The sequence below is a fragment of the Gloeophyllum trabeum genome (assembly GCF_000344685.1).
Source record: "Gloeophyllum trabeum ATCC 11539 unplaced genomic scaffold GLOTRscaffold_00011, whole genome shotgun sequence".
In the NCBI taxonomy this organism is placed as follows: domain Eukaryota; kingdom Fungi; phylum Basidiomycota; class Agaricomycetes; order Gloeophyllales; family Gloeophyllaceae; genus Gloeophyllum; species Gloeophyllum trabeum.
The window spans coordinates 877605-898737 of record NW_006920420.1 but is presented as its reverse complement, the minus strand read 5'-3'; the positions used below and the strand labels follow the sequence as shown (position 1 = coordinate 898737).

Sequence of the window (21133 nt, the reverse complement as noted above, 5' to 3'; positions counted from 1 at the left end):
TTAGAGGATCGCTTCAAAATAGTTCAGGGTACCACCATCGTCAATATACGGGCCCGTACGATTCGGGCCTGGCATCGTTCAGTCGAACTTGTCTACTTATGCCCGCGCTGTTGACCGGCCCTTGGCTGGGGTCCTCATGGCGCCCCTGAGATATGTGCCAAGGATTGTCAATGCAAAGCAGACAGATCGTTGGTCCTCTGAAGAACGGGATATTTGGACTCCTACCGGGACTCCGTCGACGCCGATGAGGGTGGGTGTCCCTGATAAGTGTCCTTTACAAGGTCGCAAGACTGCCGGGAAAGCTTGAATCATGATGAGACTGTCGGAGAGATAGAACGAGGGTCTACAAGGATGTAACCCTATGTTTACCGATGGATGAATCCGACAAGCCTGAATCCGAAGCGGAGGCAATTTGGAGAAATGCTGGAAGTAATTTGAAATTCACATGAACGTCAAACAAACGCGCGGATTGGTCAACGATTGCCAACGTCTTCGTTGATATAGCTTGATGTCTTCATGTCTATTCGGGTTCCTAGAAAGACTGACTCTGCTCGTAAGAGCATAATGATCAAGTGGTGACTGCACCAGCAGGATTTCCGCATAAATAGCAGGTACGATAGTAGCGAGCAAGTCCGTTATCTGTGGCGCCATTCGGTCTCTGTTCATCCGACTTTGGACGCTTCTGCAATGGAGAAGGTGCATTTACGCAATGTCCGATGGACCGAGGTCAGGAGGCAGACAGGTATCATTCTGCGCCCGTTTTCGTCACCAAAGATATCTTCGCCGGGGACTCTGCAACTGCATCTGTACTCCACACGCCCCTCAGGCTGGTCTATGGTATATACCTTTCCACTTGAAGCGTCACCGCTACGGTCAGGGCGAGTAAAAAGGCAGGGATCAGACTGTCTACCGCGTCTCACCCTGTTGCCTCCGTAATGTCCTCATCTTCAGAAGCTCCCATCATGGAGGAGACAGAGGCACCTCAACCGCGGCAGACGATATTCGTAGCCGGCCTTGGAATGGTCGGTATAGGCATGTCCCCATTTCCTGCTCGCGCGATGCACAGTCTCACGTATGGCGATTCCAGCGTTTATCGAGAAGTTGCTGAATCTGGACGAAGCTATGCACTACCAAATCGTAACGTGCGGAGAAGGTGAGTAGCCTTTGCCCTTGGTGCTATTATAACTAAACGGGCAAAAGAGATGCACCTGGCGTACAACCGAGTGGCCCTAACTGACTACTTCCAGCATCGTTCCATCGAAAAATTGTACTTAAATCAAGGTATGGATTCCTGTCATATCTCTGCCGGAATCGCGTCAAAAACTTGTCTTCCCTCCACAGCCGATTGGTACGCCAAGCAGGATCCCAGCCGTTTCATGTTCTACACGGGCGAACAAGTCACAACGCTCGATCCTGCCACACACACCGTCACGACTGACAAGGGAAGGAAGATCCATTACGACTCTTGCGTACTTGCGACCGGCTCTGTGAGCACCTTACCGCCTTATATACCTCCCGAGAGGGCTGCGAAGGTGCAGGGTGTATTCGTATATAGGAATATATCGGACTTGGATGCCATATTGGCGTACGCTGACAAGGACGGTATTAAGGGAGGCCGGGTACGTCCATTGCAGCATCGAAAGCCGTTTGCGAAAAGCCTCATGCACTGTCAGGCTGTAGTTGTTGGTGGCGGTCTCCTTGGTTTGGAAGCTGCCAAAGCAGTGTACGACCTGTACGCACAATCATTTGAGTTATTGCAATTCTTTTCACATATGATTTATCAGTGAAACCATCGCAAAAGTGTCGATAATCAACCGCCAAGCGTACCCCCTCTCCCGGCAGCTGGATAAGGATGGAGGCGAGATCGTCTTGCGGCGTATCGAGAACATGGGTGTCGAGGTGCTCACTAACACCACGGTGCACGATATCATCACCACAGACGATGGTACCTTTACGGGGCTCGAGTTAACAGACGGACACATTTTAGAAGCGCAGCTCGTGATATACGCTATTGGTATCACGCCGAGAGATGATCTGGGTAGAACAGCGGGACTGAAGTGTCATGACAGAGGGGGAATTGTTGTAGACGATTCGTTGAGGACTAGCGCTGAGGATGTGTACGCGATCGGGGAGTGCGCAAGCTGGAGGGGTAATACGTACGGACTGATTGCTCCTGGAGGTGAAGTGTTCTTAGTTTCTTGGTATGTAACCAGCGCGTCTGATGGCATTACCTGTACAGTGGAGATGGCTGACATACTCTCATTCAACTTTACCCAGACGGAAACGTCAATTGGCGGTTTCCAGGCGAGAAAAATGGTGCGCTCTCATCTACATTCCTGCTTATCCTTCTGACAATGCCCGCTGTTTGATTCAGAATGCGCCCGACTTGTCCACCAAGCTGAAGCTCATGGGCGTTGATGTATGCTGTGATCCCATATGCCTTGCATATGTTACTCACGATAGTTGATCCCAGGTTGCATCCTTTGGCGACTTCTTTGCAGATAAAAGCATTGACAGACAGCGTGCGAAGCAGTCCACAGCCCGGGTCAAGATTGCCGCTCCCTCGAACTCGGCTCCTCTATCCTGGGATCAGACGCACGCCAACAAACCGAAGCCGGTTTGGGAGATCCAGGAAGACCGAACAGGTACCAGTAACTCCACTCACAAGGGAGCGACTGTCACGATCATCCAGACTGGTGCTGAAACGCCGTCAGACAAACCAGTTGATACTGGGGCGTCGCTGCCCAAATCGAACCATGCGAAGCGTAAGCAGGACGCGCTGGAGGGTCCCATCGAGTGTCTGTCGTACCGTGACCCTTTCTCCTTTGTGTACAAGAAGTCAGTCCTTTTCTGTTCATCCGAACTTGTGCCCGATGGCCAACACGGTGCACCTCAGGTATATCTTCAGCGCGGATGGGAAATACCTACTGGGAGGGATGATGGTTGGGGACACGTCTGATTACGTGAAGCTCGTAGCTCTAGTCAAGAAGAAGGCAAGTAGTGCCATGTTTCCGGGGACGTGTAACTAATAAACCTCGTATACAGAAATTAATTGAGGTGCCTCCATCACAGTTCATTCTAGGCGTAGAGCGCAAAGGAGACGATGAGGGCCAGGACTTGGACGACGACACCCAGATTTGTAGCTGCCACGTGAGTTTTCCAGTGGGCTAAGTCAGCAATCTTGCTCCTGACCTACGTCTTGGGTAGAATGTGCTCAAGAGCACGATTGCTATATGCATTCGAGACGGGGTCGATACCCTTGCTGACCTCAAAGCTAAGACGAAGGTGGGTACTGGGTGCGGAGGTTGCATGCCCCTTGTCACGAACATATTCAAGGTAATCGATTTCGTTGATAGATACTGCACCTTGAACCAAACTTTGTCACCAGGCAGAGATGAAAAAGGCTGGACACGCCCTCAACAACCATCTATGCCCCCACTTTGCTATGTCTCGGCAGGAACTATTCACTATAATCAAGTCAGTCTAATATCCAGTTTGCATGATCATTTGCTTATAGCAGCTACACAGGCTGCGTCGGTTAAAAACGTTTACCGCTATCATGGAGTCCGCTGGTGTCAATAAAGACTCCCTTGGTTGCGAGGTTTGCAAGCCAACGATAGGTATGCCCCAGAAGATACGTTTCACATGCAACTGTAACCTATGTCATGATAAGGCTCTATTCTATCGTCCCTCTTTAACGAGCATGTCATGAACCCGGTGCATCATGCGAATCAGGATACTAACGACCGGTATGTCACAAAGCATGTGACTATGCCGCAAAGTCCTCACTGTCTACAGATACATGGCCAATATCCAACGAAATGGTAGATGACGGTTTCTGATTGATTGCGTGGTAAAGCTGATAGATTTCCAAAGGGACATTCTCTGTTATTCCTCGAGTGGCTGCAGGCGAGGTAAGCCGTTACCAGTATCCAGCACAGCAGCGTCTTATGCCATTCCAGATTACGCCAGAGAAACTGATTGCGTTGGGTCAAGTTGCGAAGAAATGTATCTCATGGTTATTCTTGTGCGGCGTGAATATCGTCTAACCTGACCATAGACAACCTGTATACTAAGATTACCGGAGGGTACGTTTCTTAGTAATCCTGGGAATATTTCCTCACTGAAGGACATAGTTTACTCCAGGCAACGTATTGATCTGTTCGGTGCGCAAAAGCAAGATCTTCCTGATATCTGGGAGGAGCTCATTGCGGCGGGCTTCGAGAGCGGACACGCTTATGGTGAGTCTGCTCTACCGCGGTGACATTGGTATTTACTCTGCTCTAGGCAAAGCTCTTCGGACAGTGAAGTCCTGCGTGGGCACTACCTGGTGTCGGTATGGAATAGGAGATTCAGTCGGACGTATGTAGCGATGGCGCATGCATGGAAACCCATCTAATAGTCTCCCTTACAGTGGCTATACAACTGGAGGAGCGATACAAAGGTATCCGGTCACCGCATAAGATCAAAGGGGGCGTCAGTGGTTGCGTTCGGGAGTGCGCTGAAGCCCAATCTAAAGACTTTGGTCTTATCGCGACAGACAAAGGCTGGAACAGTGCGTAACTTTGACCTCAGCTCAGACTGGACATTTCATGCCTTATCGCAGTCTTTCTCGCTGGAAATGGTGGCTCGAATCCACGCCATGCTACCCTATTCGCGACGGACGTGCCCCCTTCAAGAGTCATACGAATCATCGACCGTTTCCTCATGTATTATATTCGCACTGCAGATAAGTTGATGCGAACAGCTCGCTGGGTGGAACAGTTCGAGGGTGGAGTTGAGGTGAGCCATTTCCTGTATTTCCGCTTACTGTGCTAAGTACTTGTACAGAGGTTAAAGAAGATCCTCCTGGATGATGAATTAAGTATTTGCGCAGAACTGGAGAAAGAGATGGATGAGCTCGTCGGTACATACTATGACGAATGGGCTGCAGTAGTGAAGGACCCTTCAAGACGGAAACAGTTTCGTCAATTCGTTAATACAGTCAGTCTCTTTCACTTGCTCACGGAAGATGCTTCTGCCTCACAATGGGCTAGGATGAAAGTCGCCCGCAGATAGAAATGGTCCAGGAACGAAATCAACGAAGACCGGCGGACTGGCCCAAGACTTTTCCCCCAGCCAAATTACGGACATCTAGTATCCGTAGTCCTAAGAGCCAATGGCAGTGGAGAGAGGTCGCAGCGGTTGAAGACCTCATGCCAACAGATGCAGGAACGACGTCAGTGGCTTGTGGCATTTATACAATGACTGGCAGTGACGTTCTCCCTTAGGTCCGCTGCGGTCAAATATGGCGATACTCAGCTAGCGATCTTCCACATCCCCAAGCGTGGCTATTTCGCTACGCAGCAGGTACGACTGACCGTTGAGTGAATTGCTAAGTCTTCTGATCGCCCAATAGATGTGTCCGCATAAACGTGCATTCGTTTTGGACCATGGAATCGTGGGTGACGACCCAAATGGTAACATGTATATATCTTGTGAGTTCCATGTATCCCCCATGAGTCGCACACTATGTTCTGAGTACTCTCCCTAGGTCCGCTCCACAAGCGCAATTACAGCCTAACGGATGGTGAATGCTTGAATGACGATAATTACTCCATTATGGCGTTCGATGTGAAGGAGGAGAACAGCAGGCTCTTCCTCCTGCTCCCGGAAGCAGACGAGCTTGATGCTGTTATCGGTACAAGCAAATGGATGGTCCGTAAGGCTACAGCAGAGGTCATCGAGCGGGGTGGGGGAGACGGCCTGGAGATCGCTGACGTGCGCGAGATGCCTGCTGAAGAAGCTTCGACGCAGTCCGGATGTGCGGGTTCCACCTGCGGAGGTGGTAAAGCTTTAGAATGGTAGGAGGCAGTCGTTACAGGATTTCCGGTGTTTTGCTGCCCCTACGAACGATTTGGTGTACACTATCCAGCTGGTCACTATTGTATCCTGATCTTGTCTACATTGCCAGTGTGGCGGGCCCCGTTTGTGATCCATTATTCGCTGCTGGTGGCGCTCCCCTCCTGTCTTCACTGGACTTCACGAGCAGTCGTAAGCACACCCTGTCATGAGACTCCAGAGTCCCCAGTTGCAAAATTGATCCCGGGACGAAGAACGGCAACCCGGGCGCTTGCTTCAGGGTTTAGACCCTGAGCCGGACTTGGGTCGAAAATAGCCTGGAATGCCAGCATGGATTAACGTTATGGGCCCAAGCTCCTGGTCTGTATTCATATATTGATCGAGGTCCTGAGACATGGCAGAGCTGTAAGCACAGGCACCATTAGGTATGAAAACGACCTGCAGCGCTAGCCACTCAAGGCCGCTGCGAGAATGAGGTTGGGGACGGCTAACCATATGTTCTGGTCCGCTTGGCCTCCCATACATCCTTCCCTTGCTCTTTTCCTCACCTTGCAAGGCGATGGAGGCGTAGAAATATCTCATTATCGCAATGGTCATCTCAGTATAGACCGAGATGATCGATGCCGGAGTAGTGGATTCCGCCAAAAGGCTATTTCAATCTAACAACCCGTCGGGGTTGCTCGAGGTTGGTGAAGGGAGACGTGTCATAGCTCTCGCTTAGCGACCTACCGTTTTGAAACTTTTTTTTTGATTGTGGCACATTCTACACTGCGCACGGGATGTGGTACTCGCTGTATTCCACCTGCGCACGGCACGACTGTGCAGAATTCATCTGACGGCGGAACCTGAGTCCCGCAGGCATGGATACCCCTGATGAATTCATTCTATCGTAGGGTGATCCTGGAATACTGACGGTCGAGCCATGCCGAGGAAAGGAAACCCTAGACGGAGAGAAAGGCCAGCTCCATCCAGGTACATTGACAGCTTCTTTGCTTCTGTGTTTTGAGTTGACGCGGGTAGCGACGCGTAATAGCGAGAGCGCGCCGGACGAATTGCGTTCATGTTGGAGTAAACGCCGCCTCAGCGGCGCGCTCACACTCTGCCTTCTTTCACCGGCATCGTCGGTGAACATACTCCATTGGTCTGGCCGGGTCCTCGTGTTCTTGGCCAGCCCAAGCCCTCCAGCTATAAAAGGGTGAGCGCTTGAACTCTCAACTCCATCGTCCCAGACGTTTTTCGATTCTCGAATCAGTCCACTCTCTAATCCACCACTCACCGTCCTCACCACTAATACCAACGATGTTCTCCTTCACCAAGTTCGCTGCTGTCACCGTCGCCGCCGTTACCCTTGCGGTCGCCACCCCCGTCCCGGACATCTCCAACTCTTGCAACACCGGCCCCGTCCAGTGCTGCAACCAAGTGCAGAGCGCCGGTGCCCCTGGCGTGACTGACCTCCTGGGTCTCCTCGGCATCGTGGTCGATGGCGTCGACGCCATGGTTGGGTTGAACTGCAACCCCATTAGCGTCATTGGTGCGGGCGGCGGAGCTTCTTGGTGAGTTGCACTCGATAAGAAGCCCGAGAATGCTTTCCTAACGACGACTCCACAGCTCTGCTCAGCCCGTCTGCTGCGAGGACAACTCGCACTCTCTCATTTCCCTCGGCTGCTTGCCCATCACCCTCTAAACGAGTTTGCTCGTTCAGGTAATGAGTTACCTCGTGCGGTGCTTTTCGTTTACTGATGCACGGCATAGACAGGCTTCAGCTTATCGGGCCAATGATATCAGGGGAATGGTATTAGTCTGAGAATGTTATAACGATTAATTGGGAAATACCTAGTCGCTCATTGCACCAAATATAATATCTCTTAATCGTCTGTTGTGCGTGACATCACGGTGAGATGCGCAAAGTAATATAATGGCCGCAAAAGCACGAGGTTGTGGATGGGAGACCGAGGACCACTATCAGAAGGAATGCACTGTCGTGGTCGTCTGTGCATGATGGCGAATGTATAGTCGCACTTGTGGATGAACCGAACCTGGGCAGAAGAGATGTCGAAGCACTCGAGTATTCAAAATGTTCAAGGTGGTAACTGCTATCTATACGCATGTTGGCAATAGTATTGCCAGCACGACTTTCTCGGACCAGGGGTGAAATATTGCTTGTACTTGCCTGCGCGAGACCTGACACTGTTTCGTAGGGCAGACTATCTTCCCGCTGCAACGGGAGCAGTGCGAAGACAGTATGCCCTTAAACCACTGTCACAGGATGCTACAATTCGAAAGCGAACCCAAGCCAATTGCAAGATGCCTGAGCGGCGAGGGACCCAGTACACGGCAAGACTGCATGGGCGTTGACGGTTGACAAAAGTGCGTCGGCGAGGCATCCTAGACCTTGAGACGCGATTGCGGCGCCCTGATGTCGGGGTAAGCGTAGACATAAACTTGGATACCGTGCGAGGCAAAAGCGATTGTGGAGATCCGAGGGCCGCTTTCGCTGCAGAAGGCGCCCAAATCGTTCATTGCACGTCGAGCCGATATGATTCCTGTCGACTTTGAAATCGAAATGTTCATTCAAGCAGTCGGAGGACTACAAGGGATTTCCAAAAACCGTGCGTCCATTAGCTATAGCATCCTCTAAATTGCGCGTCAAGTCCCGGTCGTCGGATAAGCTTGCGCTCAGGTCGATAGACCAGCATCATTGATAGCGCATAGCAGCATAATCATAGACAAGCTCTGCGGCAAGAACGTGCCTCCCAGTCGCAACTTGACAAGCTTGACAAGTCCATTACAATCCAACAGGTGGATTGTGGCAAAGGGGACAGATCGCACGTACCCGCCACCAGCCAAACAGGCCCAAATAACTTAGCCTCTTCCCAGTCTCGGGCTTCTCGACTGTCACGTCGACGGTAATTTCGCGTTCGCTGGCTCGGTTGACGACCACCACCCTCCCCTCTTCCTTCCACCTCTCCTTTCCTTCTACATCCTTTGATTTCTGAGCTGCAGACATGGCCGCAGTTGCGCCCCCACCTTCCGACGGCATTGGCATCGCCAACCTGCCGAATCAGGTTCGTGTTGCGTTAGCGGGCTGAGAATCAGGGATGCGTGGCTAATGCGCGGTGCGGCGGGTGTAGAGACACAAGATCGTTGCGAAACGCGGGGCGCACTTTACCATCATGGTAGTCGGTGCGTCGGCGCAGTCCTTATCTCCCCACCCTCTCCCACTAACACGAACCCAGGTGAATCCGGGCTCGGCAAGACGACGCTCATCAACACGCTCTTCTCGACGGAGCTCTCCCCGCCGAAGCAGTACAACAGGCGGCACCAGAAGCAGCTCGACAAGCTCACCGAGGTCGAGATCATCAAGGCCGAGCTCGAGGAGAAGCAGTTCAAGGTGAAGCTGACTGTCATCGACACGCCCGGCTTCGGCGACTACGTGAACAACCGCGACAGCTGGGCGCCGATCGTGGACTTCATCGACGACCAGCACGAGGCGTATATGCGCCAGGAGCAGCAGCCCCAGCGGAAGGAGAAGACGGACTTAAGGGTGCATGCGTGCTTGTACTTCGTCAGGCCGACCGGGCATACGTGCGTGCTTTGGTGGTTCTACTGCTCAGATAGGGAAGATGCTAACGATGGACGGCTTGACAGCTTAAAGCCCCTTGATATTGAGATCATGAAGCGCCTTGGGACGCGCGTGAACTTGATCCCTGTCATCGCCAAGGCGGACACGCTCACGCAGAACGACCTCATGACGTTCAAGCAGCGCGTAGGTGCTTCCCCGGGTTTGCCGTTTGACGACGATTTACTTAGTTGTGACAGATTCGGGAAGTTATTGCGGCTCAGGGGATCAGGATCTACCAGCCGTCCATTGACAGCGACGACGATGCGTCGGCGCAGCATGCCCGTATGCTCATCGATGCTATGCCGTTCTCGATTATTGGCTCCACTGAGGACGTCAAGACAGCCGACGGGCGCGTCGTCAAGGGCCGCGAATATCTCTGGGGTGTAGCCGAAGGTCAGTTGGTCTCGTTGCTCTCGCGTAGTACCAGACAGTTAACACCACTGCAACAGTTGAGAATGAGGACCATTGCGATTTCAAGAAGCTGCGCTCGCTGGTGATCCGCAACTACATGCTGGACCTGATCCACACGACGGAGGAGGTGCACTACGAGAACTACCGGCAGCAGCAGATGGAGACGCGCAAGTTCGGGGAGCCGAAGCCGCGCAAGCTGGACAACCCGAAGTTCAAGGAGGAGGAGGAGATGCTGCGGAAGCGGTTCACGGAGCAGGTGAAGGCGGAGGAAGCGCGGTTCCGGCAGTGGGAGCAGCACCTCGTCGCGGAGCGCGACCGGCTCAACAAGGACCTGGAGATGGCGCACAGCGCGATCAAGGCGCTCGAGGCCGAGTTGGACGCGCTGCAGGTGAACTATGGGCGCAGCACCACGCGGAGATAGAGGGCGGACGGACTGGTTTGGCTTTTTGGTGGTTTTGGGACTGGGTCGACGCGACTTGGTTCGACCCGCTTGTTTTTTTGAAAAGGCTGTTATCCCGGAGAGTGCGTATACCCGATAATGCAAGCCCGCCGCTCGTTTGTGTCGTATCTACTTTACATAGCTGTTACTAGCAGTGACTACAGTACCCTCCTTGACTTGTCCGTGACTGTTGCGGACTGTCCGGCCTGCCCGCGCCGGTCGCCGAATCCATGCCCCACTTTCGTCATCGGTCCATTTGTCTGTCCCAGCGAGGGCTCTCGTCTATAAAAGGCAGTCACCCTGCTTTTGACTCTCAGGCTGTTATCACTCACTTGCCCGTCGCTGGCCTGACGGACACTACGCTCGCGACCACCGTCCGCGACGATGAGCACCATGACTCACGAGATCGTGCCCCAGCTCGGGCGCCGCCTCGCCCGCCGCTCCTTCGGCACCCAGCAGCAGCGCCCTGTCGGCCTGCTGTCCGAGGCGCAGGAGCGCAAGCAGAAGAAGAGGGAGCTCATTGAAAGGAAGGAGCAGGCGGCGCAGACGCGGCGCCGCGAGGAGAAGGCGGAGCGGGACGAGCGCATGGATCTTTCCAAGGCACTGAGCGAGGTCAAGACGTGCGTAGACAGCTTTGTTCTGCTGCTTCCTGCCCGACGCTGATCTCTGCGTAGTTACCGAGGAGGCTTCACCCGGCCCCAGATGCTCCGCACGTCCAACTGGTGGAAGGGCGGCGCGTACGTCAAGAAGGGCAAGAAGTACGAGTCGCCGCCCGCCAGCGCGTACGAGCCGCACACCGTCTTCCTGCTGGAGTCGCGCTACCCCATCAAGGGCCCGGTGGACAGGCCCGACGTGCACGAGCACATCCTCGGTATTGTCAAGACTTCCAAGTTTGAAGCTTACCTTGAGCACCTCCAGTCACCTGAGATCAAGCGCGCGACACTCGACAAAGCGCACTGGCCGTTCCTCCCTGCCAAGCACGGCACGCGTACTAAGTGGTGGGAAGACCCGCAGGACAAGGAGAAGACGCTGCGTGAGCTGCGAGGCCTCGACTTCGACGCGGACGTCCCCGCCAGCTCTGTCTCTGGCCCGTCCTCGAGCACCGGCCGCGCCATCGGCACGCTCCTGGCCTCCTCGCCGGCGCGCAGCCCCTCGCCCACGCAAGTGCGCTTCTACTCGTCGCGCGCGCCGCCGGACCGCAGCGAGGACGTCGTCCCGGACTACTACATCGAGCGCAAGCGCCAGCGCGACGCGATCGCGGAGCGCAAGGAGCAGGAGGGCGACCTCATGTACGAGCTGTCGGCCGGCATTATCGCGGACGCGCTCACCGCGACGACGCAGCGCTCGCAGCCGAAGATTCCCGTCGAGTTCACGGACGAGCACGGCGCAGTGCACCACCCGAGCGGGTTCGCGGTGCCCACCGGCTCCGGGCGCGAGACGGACTCGCCCGTGTTCGACCGCCGCAAGGCGACGAAGGAGTACAAGGAGCAGCAGACGGCGGGCGTCCGCGACCGCGTGCGGGAGACGATTGGCTTGCGGGACCAAGACGTTACGGATATCATGCGCGGCGGCGTGAAGCCCCGCGAGGAGAAGATCCCGGTGGAGATTGAGCACCCTGATGGGTCTGTGGCGCACCCGAGCGGGTTCGTTCCGCCCATGCCGAACACGAGCTTTACGCACGGCGTGAAGAACGGGCGGGCGTTTCACTCGAGCGCGGTGAGCCACGCGATGCCCTTGGACGGGAAGGTCCCGCTCATTGGTGAGCCCGAGCCGCCTGTGGAGGCTGGTACTTCGTCGTGGCCGCCAAAGGAAGGAAAGGAGAGCCCCGAAGAACGGAAGCTGAGGCAATTGAGGCAGCGGTACGAGCCCACGCTTTCGACGGAACCCTTCTGGCGCCCCCTCATCACTCTCGAACTGTCGACGCGCCCCCTGGCGGAGACGATGCGCCGGCTGTCGACGGCGAAGCCCCGCGGTTTGTCGTACATCGCCTCGATCGAGCCGGACGAACGCAAGCAGGACACTTCGTGCTCCGACCGGTTGCGCTGCATGCGCATTAACCGCATGCAAGAATTGACGAAGAGCATGTCGGAGCTCCTCGCTGGGTACCGTGGCGGCCCGGTGGGCATCCGCTTCAGCCCTGAGGAGAAGGGACGCGGCTGGGACGGCGAGTCGATGGAGAAGCCTATTCCGTATGACAAGCGGCAGATCAAGGTTGGTGTGGGCGAGTGGTACAAGCGCGCGGAGGAGGTCAAGGAGGGGTTCGTGCAGGATGCGGAGGAGGTTGAGGGCGCGGCCGTGGAGGTATACGGCCTCGATGACTTTGGGAAGCCGATCAAGTCTTGAGATGTCCTCGTTCTCTTCTGAAGATCCGGTATATTTATGCCAAGTGCACATTGAGGGTCACTTCGATTGTGGTTCTTCTTTGGCTGGAAGCAAAGTTGGAGGAGAGGAGGAACTTCGGGTGAGGAGGGATCGTCGGACTCTGCTGCGTTTGCGGTGATCGATCAGTCGCGTTGTTTTCTGTCGTCGCGCACTTCATATTATAGATTTATCCGTATGCTTGTAAAATACCCTCAGTTGAGAAACTGCACTAGGCCAATCGAAGTTGCTTAGGACCTTTAATCTGCTCATGTGCGGACGTCTCTTGAGTCTCGCTTCTTGGGCACGATGTCACATTGACTGTCTGCCCTTCCCCGCAGCGTACAAAACCATTTCCTATTTTGTTTCGTATCAACGTCCTCACTCCGCAGATCCCGTGCAAGGGAACGCGGGATCTACGACGTTACTGCAAGTAATCTGCCTCTCCGTACCATTCGTGCCTATCAACCCAAAGTTGCCGACCAAATTGATATCGGGGCAGGGCGCGGCAGCGCTACACTGCAGCTGCGCCAGGTAGGATGTGACCGTGTTGCCGACGCCCGGGCCCCAGGTGATGTTGGAGATCTGGAATTTAGAGGTGTCGCACCCACCGGTGAGGCCGATGTACGAGGTGCATTGGGTGATCTGCGCGATCGCCTGGCGCGTATTGATGGCGACGAAGTCACGGAAGGCTGAGAAAAGAATAGATGGTGAGTGGGAGAAGAAGGGGAGTGTTGGAGGACATACCGATGTTCTTCGCGTATCCTATTCCGCCACCTCCGCCTGTACGGAAAGGGAGTTAGAGCGGACAAGCAACTATGGCATAGGAAGACCAAACCATTGGGAGGATACCCTTGCTGGATACCCGTCCACGTCTTGATGTACCCGACGAACTGGCACTCGTAGCAGATGATCCGCTCGGCCGTGAGGTTCTCGATGAACTCGAAGGCGTTGAGGTATTGCCCAATTGATCCTATTGCAACGCCGTTACCGCCGTAGAAGATTGAATCCTGGATGAGGATGTTGGACGAGTTTGCCTTTGGGGCAACTTAATGACACCGTGTTAGCGCCCCCGTGATTTCATTCCTGCGGGAAATGGGGGACGTACTTGAATCGTCTCCATTAGTGATCGACCACCGCAAGAACGTGATGTTGTTTGAGTAGAATGTATCCGATCCGTCTGTGTTAATCGTGGACCACTGCCCGTGCATACCAGTTTGATGAGCTGCCGCAAGAGAGTAATGCCATTGGACTTACGGTACTGTTGCTAGTACTGTTCACGTAGATATCCTCCAAGATTAGGTTCTCACTATGCGTAATGGCCGTCGACCAAAATTGACTTTGGACAAATCTGATCCCAGAGAAGACGGAATTCGTGGTGTTTGCGATGGTTAACGAAATTGGGCGCCCCGCCAAATTGCTGATATTCTGTCCCAAGTCATACCTACAGATCCAAAGTAGCATCAGCGCATGGGTCGTGAGCAGGAATCCAGATAGTATGCCCGCTCACCAGATTTGCCCTTGCCCATCGAAGGTCCCATAGCCATGCCCCATAAAGGTTATATCGTTACCCCCGAATATCCAGGCAGTCGTCTGGTTCTGATACCCTAATTGTAAACTATTACTCCTCCAGTAGCTTGTGTCAGTACTCCACTGACGCGTCCATGAGCGAGGCAGCTTATGGGACGAGTGAGTATTCGTATTCACCAGCAGTGTTCCATATAAATGGACGGTGACATTGTTCAGTCCAGTTGTCTGCAAGACACTCTGGACATTGTATGTCTCGTTCAGGAACACGACACTGCCGTCCTGCCCACATCGCTCGAAGGCGGAGATGATAGCGGGAGCATCGTCAGACCCATCGACTGAAGGGATGACCGTGCAAGTGCTGCCAGTCTGGTTCACAGTGCCCGGCCACGCATGGACCGCCGAGGTGAGCAGTAGAGTAATCAGCGAGACAGCCTGACCAGTCCTGACCATGATGAATACTTGGTCTACGGACCCAGATCAGTGACTCATCTTTATACGCGTGTCATTGCACGCTGGCCTCCTCTCGGAAGGCCGAGAGTGGCCGAGAGAGAATAGACCACCGTACGGGCCGCGCGCGAGGCACGTATAACGTATACAAGCCAAATACATGTCTCCATATCTCGAGAAGAAGCCCAATAGAGGGAGGGTGACCAGGAGCGTTGAACTTCACGACCTTCGATACATCTGCACGTGACGGCGTTTCTTCGCAGAAATAAAAATAGTACCCGGGGAAGGTGCTGGGTTGAGACATGGGCCCGCGAGTCCATTCACGCAGGAGGAACATGGTCAATATTTCTGGCGCGGCTGACAAGATTGGGAGTGACGGACTTACGTAGGGAGAGAAGGTCATATACTACAACTTCCACCTCTGGGAGCCAGAGTGTACCGTATGCGGGGTGTAAGCTGAAAGGGGTGTCCCTACTGAAACATCCACCGAAGATGCGGTAACGCCGCCCATGCGTTCCGGGACAGCACACCTATAACACTCATGCTCCGCACTCTCACAGAACCAACTTAATCATGAGATTCAACTGTCCAGAGTACAATCCAGCGAGCGGTCCGAGTCGAAAGGGTAATCTGCGCGTTCTTTCCAGGCTCCTAGGCAGAGGACGGAGAAACCGGTGCTCGCAGGAAAATGCACGTTATCCCAGCTTATGCGGAGGAAACTGAGAGCATCGGATACACAATGGAATCTCGTGTGTCGCATTGACTCAGAAGTCCATCTTGGGCTGTCTTCTAAAATAATCAACCTGCGTGGAGATAACGAAGAGAATGCACGACTCGCCACGATCACGTTCGGACGGTACACTGCTCCAATGGTCATGGTGGTAAGGAGTGTATGTATGCTCTAGAGCTTCCAAACGTGCGGCAGTGCTGCTTTCAGCCGCCTCACTCGGCGGAGGCAGTACAGGTAAAGCCAGGGTCGACGACGTTACTGCAAGTGATCTGCCTCTGGTTTTCATTCGTAGTCACTGACCTAAGACTGTCAACCAATTTGATGCTAGGACACGGTGCCGCGCCGCTGCATTGAAACTGGGCAAGGTACGACGAGGTGATGGTACCATTGCCAGGGCCCCAGGTAATATTCGATAACTGGAATTTGGAAGTGTCGCATCCACCTGTTGCACCATTAAAGGAGGTGCACTGCGTAATCTGTGCGATGGCCCCCCGAACGTTGTCGGCAACAAAGTCACGGAACACTGCGGGCCGAGACGTGAATGGGTAAAGGTGCGGGAGAAGAGTATAACGTACCGATGTTTCTGGCGTATCCTAGACCGCCGCCTCCGCCTACTCAAGGCATGAAATTGGTTAAAATCCCTAACATGCAGACACGAACCGTTGGGAGGGTACCCTTGCTGAATACCTGTCCACGTCTTGACGTACCCGACGAAGTTGGAACCGTGGGTGACGATTCGTTCAGCGGTGACGTTCTCGATGAACTCGAAAGTGTTGAGGTATTGTCCAATCGAGCCGATGGCGATGCCGCTACCCCCGTGGATCTCGAGATCTTGTATCAGTATGTTGGAAGAATTCGCCTTAGGAGCAACTGTGACAGTCTCGATCATCATCCTGTCCAAATATCCTGCAGGACTAACATCCTTACTAGCATCATCCCCGTTCGTGATCGACCATCGCAAAAATGTGATGTTGTCAGAGTAGAATGTATCGGAACCGTCGGTGTTGAGCGTCGACCACTACAGGGGCCTTGTAGTTGACTGAACAGAGATGCTGGCGTAGGGACATACCGTGCTATTGCTAGTACTGTTCACGTACATGTCCTGCAAGAGCACGTTCCTGCTATACGTGATGGCTGTCGACCAGAATTGGCTCTGCACGAATCTTATGCCAGAGAAGACGGAATCCGTAGTGTTGGTGATTGTCAATGAAATGGGACGACCCTGCAGATTAGAGGCGCCGCGAGAGTAGTCGTACCTGATGACGCGAGGGACGGTAAGCTCATGCAGTAGATCAACGAAATGCTCCTGAGCATTCCACTCACCATAACTGACCTTGCCCATCGAACGTCCCATACTCGTGACCCGAGAAAGTGACGCCGTTCCCGCCAAATATCCAAGCGGTACTTTGATTCTGGTAGCCTAGTGGCAGACTATTGCTCCTCCAGTAGTCGATATTAGTCCCCCACTGATTGACGTGAGTCGGGATCAGTACTGAACTCGCTAGTGACTTACTTACCAGCAATGTCCCTTGGAGATCAACTGTGACGTTATTCAAACCAGTCGTCTTCATGACACTCTCGATATGGTATGTTTTGTTCAAGAACAGCACACTACCGTCCTGCCCACACTGTTCAAAAGCAGAGATGATAGCGGGGGCATCATCAGAGCCATCCGCGGACGGGATAACTGTGCAGATGCTGCCAGACTTGTACACTGTACCAGGAAATGCATTGGCGATAGAGACAAGGAGCAGGATACCCAGTGAAAGTGCCCGTATAACCTTGACCATGGTCATAGATTGGGTGCTACGAACCCAGGGTACTGAGCTCTTATATGGCGAATCGTTTGATGCTGTCCAGAGACGGGAACGACTCGCCAAGAGGAGAATACACCATGTGGCCAGCAGAGACATAACATGTATATGCGCCTCCAACTCCGGAAAGAAGTGCGCTAGAGCGGGAATGAAATACTGCGCTAAGCTTGGGCAACTTCGACATATTCTGCACGTGACCGCGTCTCTTCTGATGTATGGTATATGTACTAGCGATTATATCGGACATAGGGAGAACACGCCGTGCAAGCATGACGGTGAGTCTTGTCAGGTGGAAGGAATGAGAAGGAGGCACCACATGAGACTCAGCTGAGGCAGCTTAGACTCGGACCCGAAAATTACGCTCACCGGCACGCTTGTCCCGTTCTCCGGCTTAATGGAGAACGTGTTCATGAGTCGATTCCGGGAGTGTATGATCCATAGAACCGTGCAGAAGGTGAATTCGCGCCGTAGCTTGTCTCTCTGAAACTTTGGCGTCCGTCGCGACATGGAAAGTGAAGCGGGCCAGATACCTATAGAGTCCCTATTGTTCGTGACTTCTGTCTGTGCATACAGTAGGTCGATATCGTCGTCCTTCTTGTAGCATGTAGTAGGTCATGAACATTCGGGGTTGGGGGGGGGGGGAGCTACAAGATGATATTGAGAGCAAACCCCTGTCCGCGACACATTGTCATAATGCAGCCTTGGAACGCAACGAACACCGGGCCTTTGGACGCAACGAATAGCGGATTGTATATCGGGGTGCACAGGTTGATAGTCGTGTCAAAACATGAATCTAGAGTGCATGTTCCTGCATGTTCCGCACTAGAGCTGCACGAGGATTGCCAGTACTACTAGAGAACGCATGCATTCGGTCCTCTTTACATCTTGTATGGAAACCGGCGGAGCGAACCTAACGGGGACGCGGCGGGGGGGGGGGGGCACCATCGATGCTACCAATATCCCGTTACACCTCGAGCCAAAACAAGATTGAGACGACGGTGTCGAGGCAACAGGTAGTCCCTTCGGTAAGGGACTAAATCCCAGGCATTACTGGGCGTCCAGAAGCAGCTGACAGTGCAAGTGATAACAAGAGTCGGAAGGCAAACTGCAAGTCGGAAAGCGAACTGCAAGTCGGAAAGTGAACTGCAACGTGCCTGTGGCATGCATATGCGCGCTCGCTTCGGATGCCACACTCCCTCCAACTGGCTCACAGCAAAGTTGGAGGCGACAAACAACCAGGATAATGATGTCGCGTATTAAGGCTCAAAGATACAAGTAATATGCACTATTTATCAACTGGAAAAGGCATTCATACGAAATACAACAGGAACATGCTTCGACATGCCGGTGGGCTTGTCTAGTACTGATCACTGCCCGCTGAGCCCGTGCAAGAAAATGTAGGGTCCACAATATTGCTACAGGTAATCTGCCTCTCCGTCCCATTCGTCCCTATCAGCCCAAAGCTGTCGACTAAATTGATGTCGGGGCACGGTGCCGCTGCGCTGCATTGTAACTCGGCGAGGTAGGACGTGACGGTGTTGCCGACGCCAGGGCCCCAAGTGACGTTTGAGATCTGGAACTTGCAAGTATCGCAACCCCCGGTGGCACCGACGTAAGACGTGCATTGGGTGATGTGCGCGATGGCGACCCAAGTATTGATAGCGACAAAATCGCGGAATACTAGAAGTCACATAATATAAGGGGCGGTCGTTAAGCAGAACGAATGGGGGCGCACCGATATTCTTCACATACCCTATACCACCGCCCCCACCTGATGCATTGAGTCAGGACTAGCGAATTTACTCTCCACTGGAAGACTGGGAAACTACAGACCATTCGGAGGATACCCTTGCTGAACACCCGTCCATGTCTTGACATAGCCCACATATTCGCAGCTGTAACATATAATTCGCTCGGCCGTGACGTTCTCGATGAACTCAAATGTATCGAGATATTGCCCAATCGACCCGATCGCAACGCCGTTACCCCCGTAAAAGACGGAATCCTGGATGAGAAGGTTGGAGGAATTTGTCTTCGGCGCAACTATGATGAGCGGTCAGCTGTGTTTGCACTCTGATATCCGAAGATTAAACTGGATAGACATACTGGCATCATCTCCGTTCGTGACAGACCAACGTGAAAATGTGATATTATTGCACCAGAATGTGTCGGTCCCGTCGGTATTTTGCGTACCCCACTACAACGCAACGCCGGTTAGATTGAACGGAGTAGAAAAGAAACGCAATGAAAAGCGTACAGTACTGTTGCTTGTGCTATTGATGTAAATATCTTCCCAAAGAAGGTTCTCGCTGTGCGTAATGGCCGTGGTCCAGAATTGACTCTGCACGAATCTCAGCCCAGAGAACGCCGAGTTCGTCGTGTTCGCGACCGTCAAGGATATGGGGCGGCCGGGCATATTAGAAGTGTTGGCTGCCAGGTCGTACCTACCGGCACACGGACTCGTAAGCTCATGTCTCGATTGGCGGGATGGCGCCCATGGATGTTACCCACCAAATTGCCCTTGCCCGTCGAACGTCCCGTACCCATGGCCCATGAAAGTTATATCATTTCCGCCAAGTATCCAGGCGGTGGTCATATTCAGATGGCCCAGCGGCAGACCGTTATTGACCCAGTACCCAGTATCGGTACTCCACTAGCCCAACCTTCAGCCACGAACTCTGACAGTAATCATAGTAGACTCACCAGCAGCGTGCCATATAAGTGAATGGAGACGTTGTTCAGCCCGGTCGTCTGCATGACACTCTGGACATTGTATGTCTCGTTCATGAACACGACGCTGCCATCCTGGCCGCACTGCTCAAAGGCAGAAATAATACCGGGCGCATCGTCGGATCCGTCGACAGAAGGGACGACCGTGCAAATGCTACCAGTCTTGTTCACTGTGCCTGGCCATGCGTAGACCGCAGAAGAGAATAGCAGGGATATCAAGAGAATAGCACTAGCCATGATGATGCTAGGGTACTCCAGATCAACTACGACCGACCTTTATACGAACATGCGGGCACGTTACCTCCTCCCGGGACGCCGATAGGCTGTAGAGGTCAAGAATACACCACAACGCGGACCGCACCTCAGGTAAACATCACTTCTTCCGTGAGATCTACGGTCCTGTGGCGGGGGAGCCACAGTCCATTACAGTCCCAGTTCCCACGCCATTTGGGACCCCGGCCTCTCCATTCCCCGTCCATCCCGGCCTGCTGGAGGGCCAGATACACGCCTCCCGTGCTTCAAATATTGTATATACTTGCAAATATAATCTATGCTATTGTTAGTAATATTTGAGGGTCAAAGAAGCACATCAGGCGCTCGGGAACCCTACAAACGCGCGGGTGAGGTAACCAGATATCTACCCGAGGGACTGTAAATGCCAAGGCTATGGACTGTGGATTTCGCCAGCGGAAATCGCGTCGTGACGCGATTTGGCGCGGGCGCGCGCCAAAATCGACCCCCTCCTCAGCTAGGTTCGGGTCGGGAAATTCACAGTCCCAACCGCGGCATCACAGTCCACTCGGCACCCAGATCTGTGGCTTGCCCCGAGCTTTAGCTGACCTACTTGCTTGCTCCTGGTATTTATTCCTTACTTAGCTGCACTGTACCGTAGCTGCACATGTACTATAGTTCAAAGAAATTTTATTCCGAATTTTCTACCCTACCGTACCCTCATGGAGGAGGCTGCATCTGCCCGCCTCCCGAGCTTGACTTGCAGCGGTGGCGGGAGTTGCTTATGTAATCCGATTAAGACCGTAAACTTTCCTATGATCAGATTCACTTCCATGCCTCTGCATGTGACGGTTCTGCCGCGGAAGTAAAAATAGCTCATCGCACCAGTCCCTCGAGTCGTTGCCCTACCAATCGATCTTGAGATGTGGACTCGTCCTCAGCCATCGCACAAGGTTAATAAATGCTTTGGCCGAAGAATG

The 21133-nt window shown here is 53.5% G+C and overlaps 6 protein-coding genes across 6 annotated transcripts; 4 read left to right on the top strand and 2 right to left on the bottom strand.

The window, feature by feature from the left end:
• Nucleotides 1–962: 962 nt before the first annotated feature.
• On the top strand, nt 963–5847 carry GLOTRDRAFT_45467 (nitrite reductase; the record flags this gene model as incomplete). Its single annotated transcript, XM_007869973.1, has 28 exons — nt 963–1026; nt 1088–1137; nt 1248–1281; nt 1342–1619; nt 1674–1732; nt 1785–2179; nt 2240–2316; nt 2375–2419; nt 2474–2545; nt 2627–2838; nt 2897–3021; nt 3083–3150; nt 3208–3336; nt 3389–3477; nt 3529–3620; nt 3674–3765; nt 3867–3914; nt 3963–4008; nt 4061–4088; nt 4147–4241; nt 4288–4362; nt 4415–4555; nt 4607–4782; nt 4831–4983; nt 5037–5218; nt 5271–5349; nt 5399–5477; nt 5534–5847. The coding sequence occupies 28 exons, from the start codon at nt 963–965 to the stop codon at nt 5845–5847; spliced, it is 3297 nt and encodes a 1098-aa protein (XP_007868164.1).
• A 1380-nt stretch (nt 5848–7227) lies between these two features.
• Nucleotides 7228–7525, top strand: GLOTRDRAFT_19724 (fungal hydrophobin; the record flags this gene model as incomplete). Its single annotated transcript, XM_007869965.2, has 2 exons — nt 7228–7394; nt 7450–7525. Coding segments are annotated over 2 exons (243 nt in total), but the record flags the coding sequence as incomplete, so codon positions are not given.
• Nucleotides 7526–8740: 1215 nt separating this feature from the next.
• On the top strand, nt 8741–10560 carry GLOTRDRAFT_79248 (Septin). Its single transcript, XM_007870261.1, has 6 exons — nt 8741–8906; nt 8973–9024; nt 9078–9426; nt 9490–9607; nt 9661–9856; nt 9913–10560. The coding sequence occupies exons 1-6, from the start codon at nt 8847–8849 to the stop codon at nt 10293–10295; spliced, it is 1158 nt and encodes a 385-aa protein (XP_007868452.1). The 5' UTR covers nt 8741–8846; the 3' UTR covers nt 10296–10560.
• Nucleotides 10561–10638: 78 nt separating this feature from the next.
• GLOTRDRAFT_117233 (uncharacterized protein) lies at nt 10639–12940 on the top strand. The gene is made up of 2 exons (XM_007870260.1): nt 10639–10933; nt 10988–12940. Exons 1-2 carry the CDS (start codon nt 10698–10700, stop codon nt 12654–12656), a joined length of 1905 nt encoding a protein of 634 aa, XP_007868451.1. The 5' UTR covers nt 10639–10697; the 3' UTR covers nt 12657–12940.
• Nucleotides 12941–13052: 112 nt separating this feature from the next.
• Nucleotides 13053–17291, bottom strand: GLOTRDRAFT_117232 (pectin lyase-like protein; the record flags this gene model as incomplete). The annotated part of the gene is made up of 8 exons (XM_007870259.1): nt 13053–13363; nt 13419–13454; nt 13510–13719; nt 13780–13870; nt 13929–14115; nt 14182–14324; nt 16896–17084; nt 17193–17291. The coding sequence occupies 8 exons, from the start codon at nt 17289–17291 to the stop codon at nt 13053–13055; spliced, it is 1266 nt and encodes a 421-aa protein (XP_007868450.1).
• A 1258-nt stretch (nt 17292–18549) lies between these two features.
• On the bottom strand, nt 18550–20159 carry GLOTRDRAFT_140071 (pectin lyase-like protein; the record flags this gene model as incomplete). Its single annotated transcript, XM_007870258.1, has 7 exons — nt 18550–18872; nt 18928–18963; nt 19026–19235; nt 19299–19389; nt 19450–19636; nt 19700–19845; nt 19896–20159. 7 exons carry the CDS (start codon nt 20157–20159, stop codon nt 18550–18552), a joined length of 1257 nt encoding a protein of 418 aa, XP_007868449.1.
• Between the last annotated feature and the right edge of the window lie 974 nt (nt 20160–21133).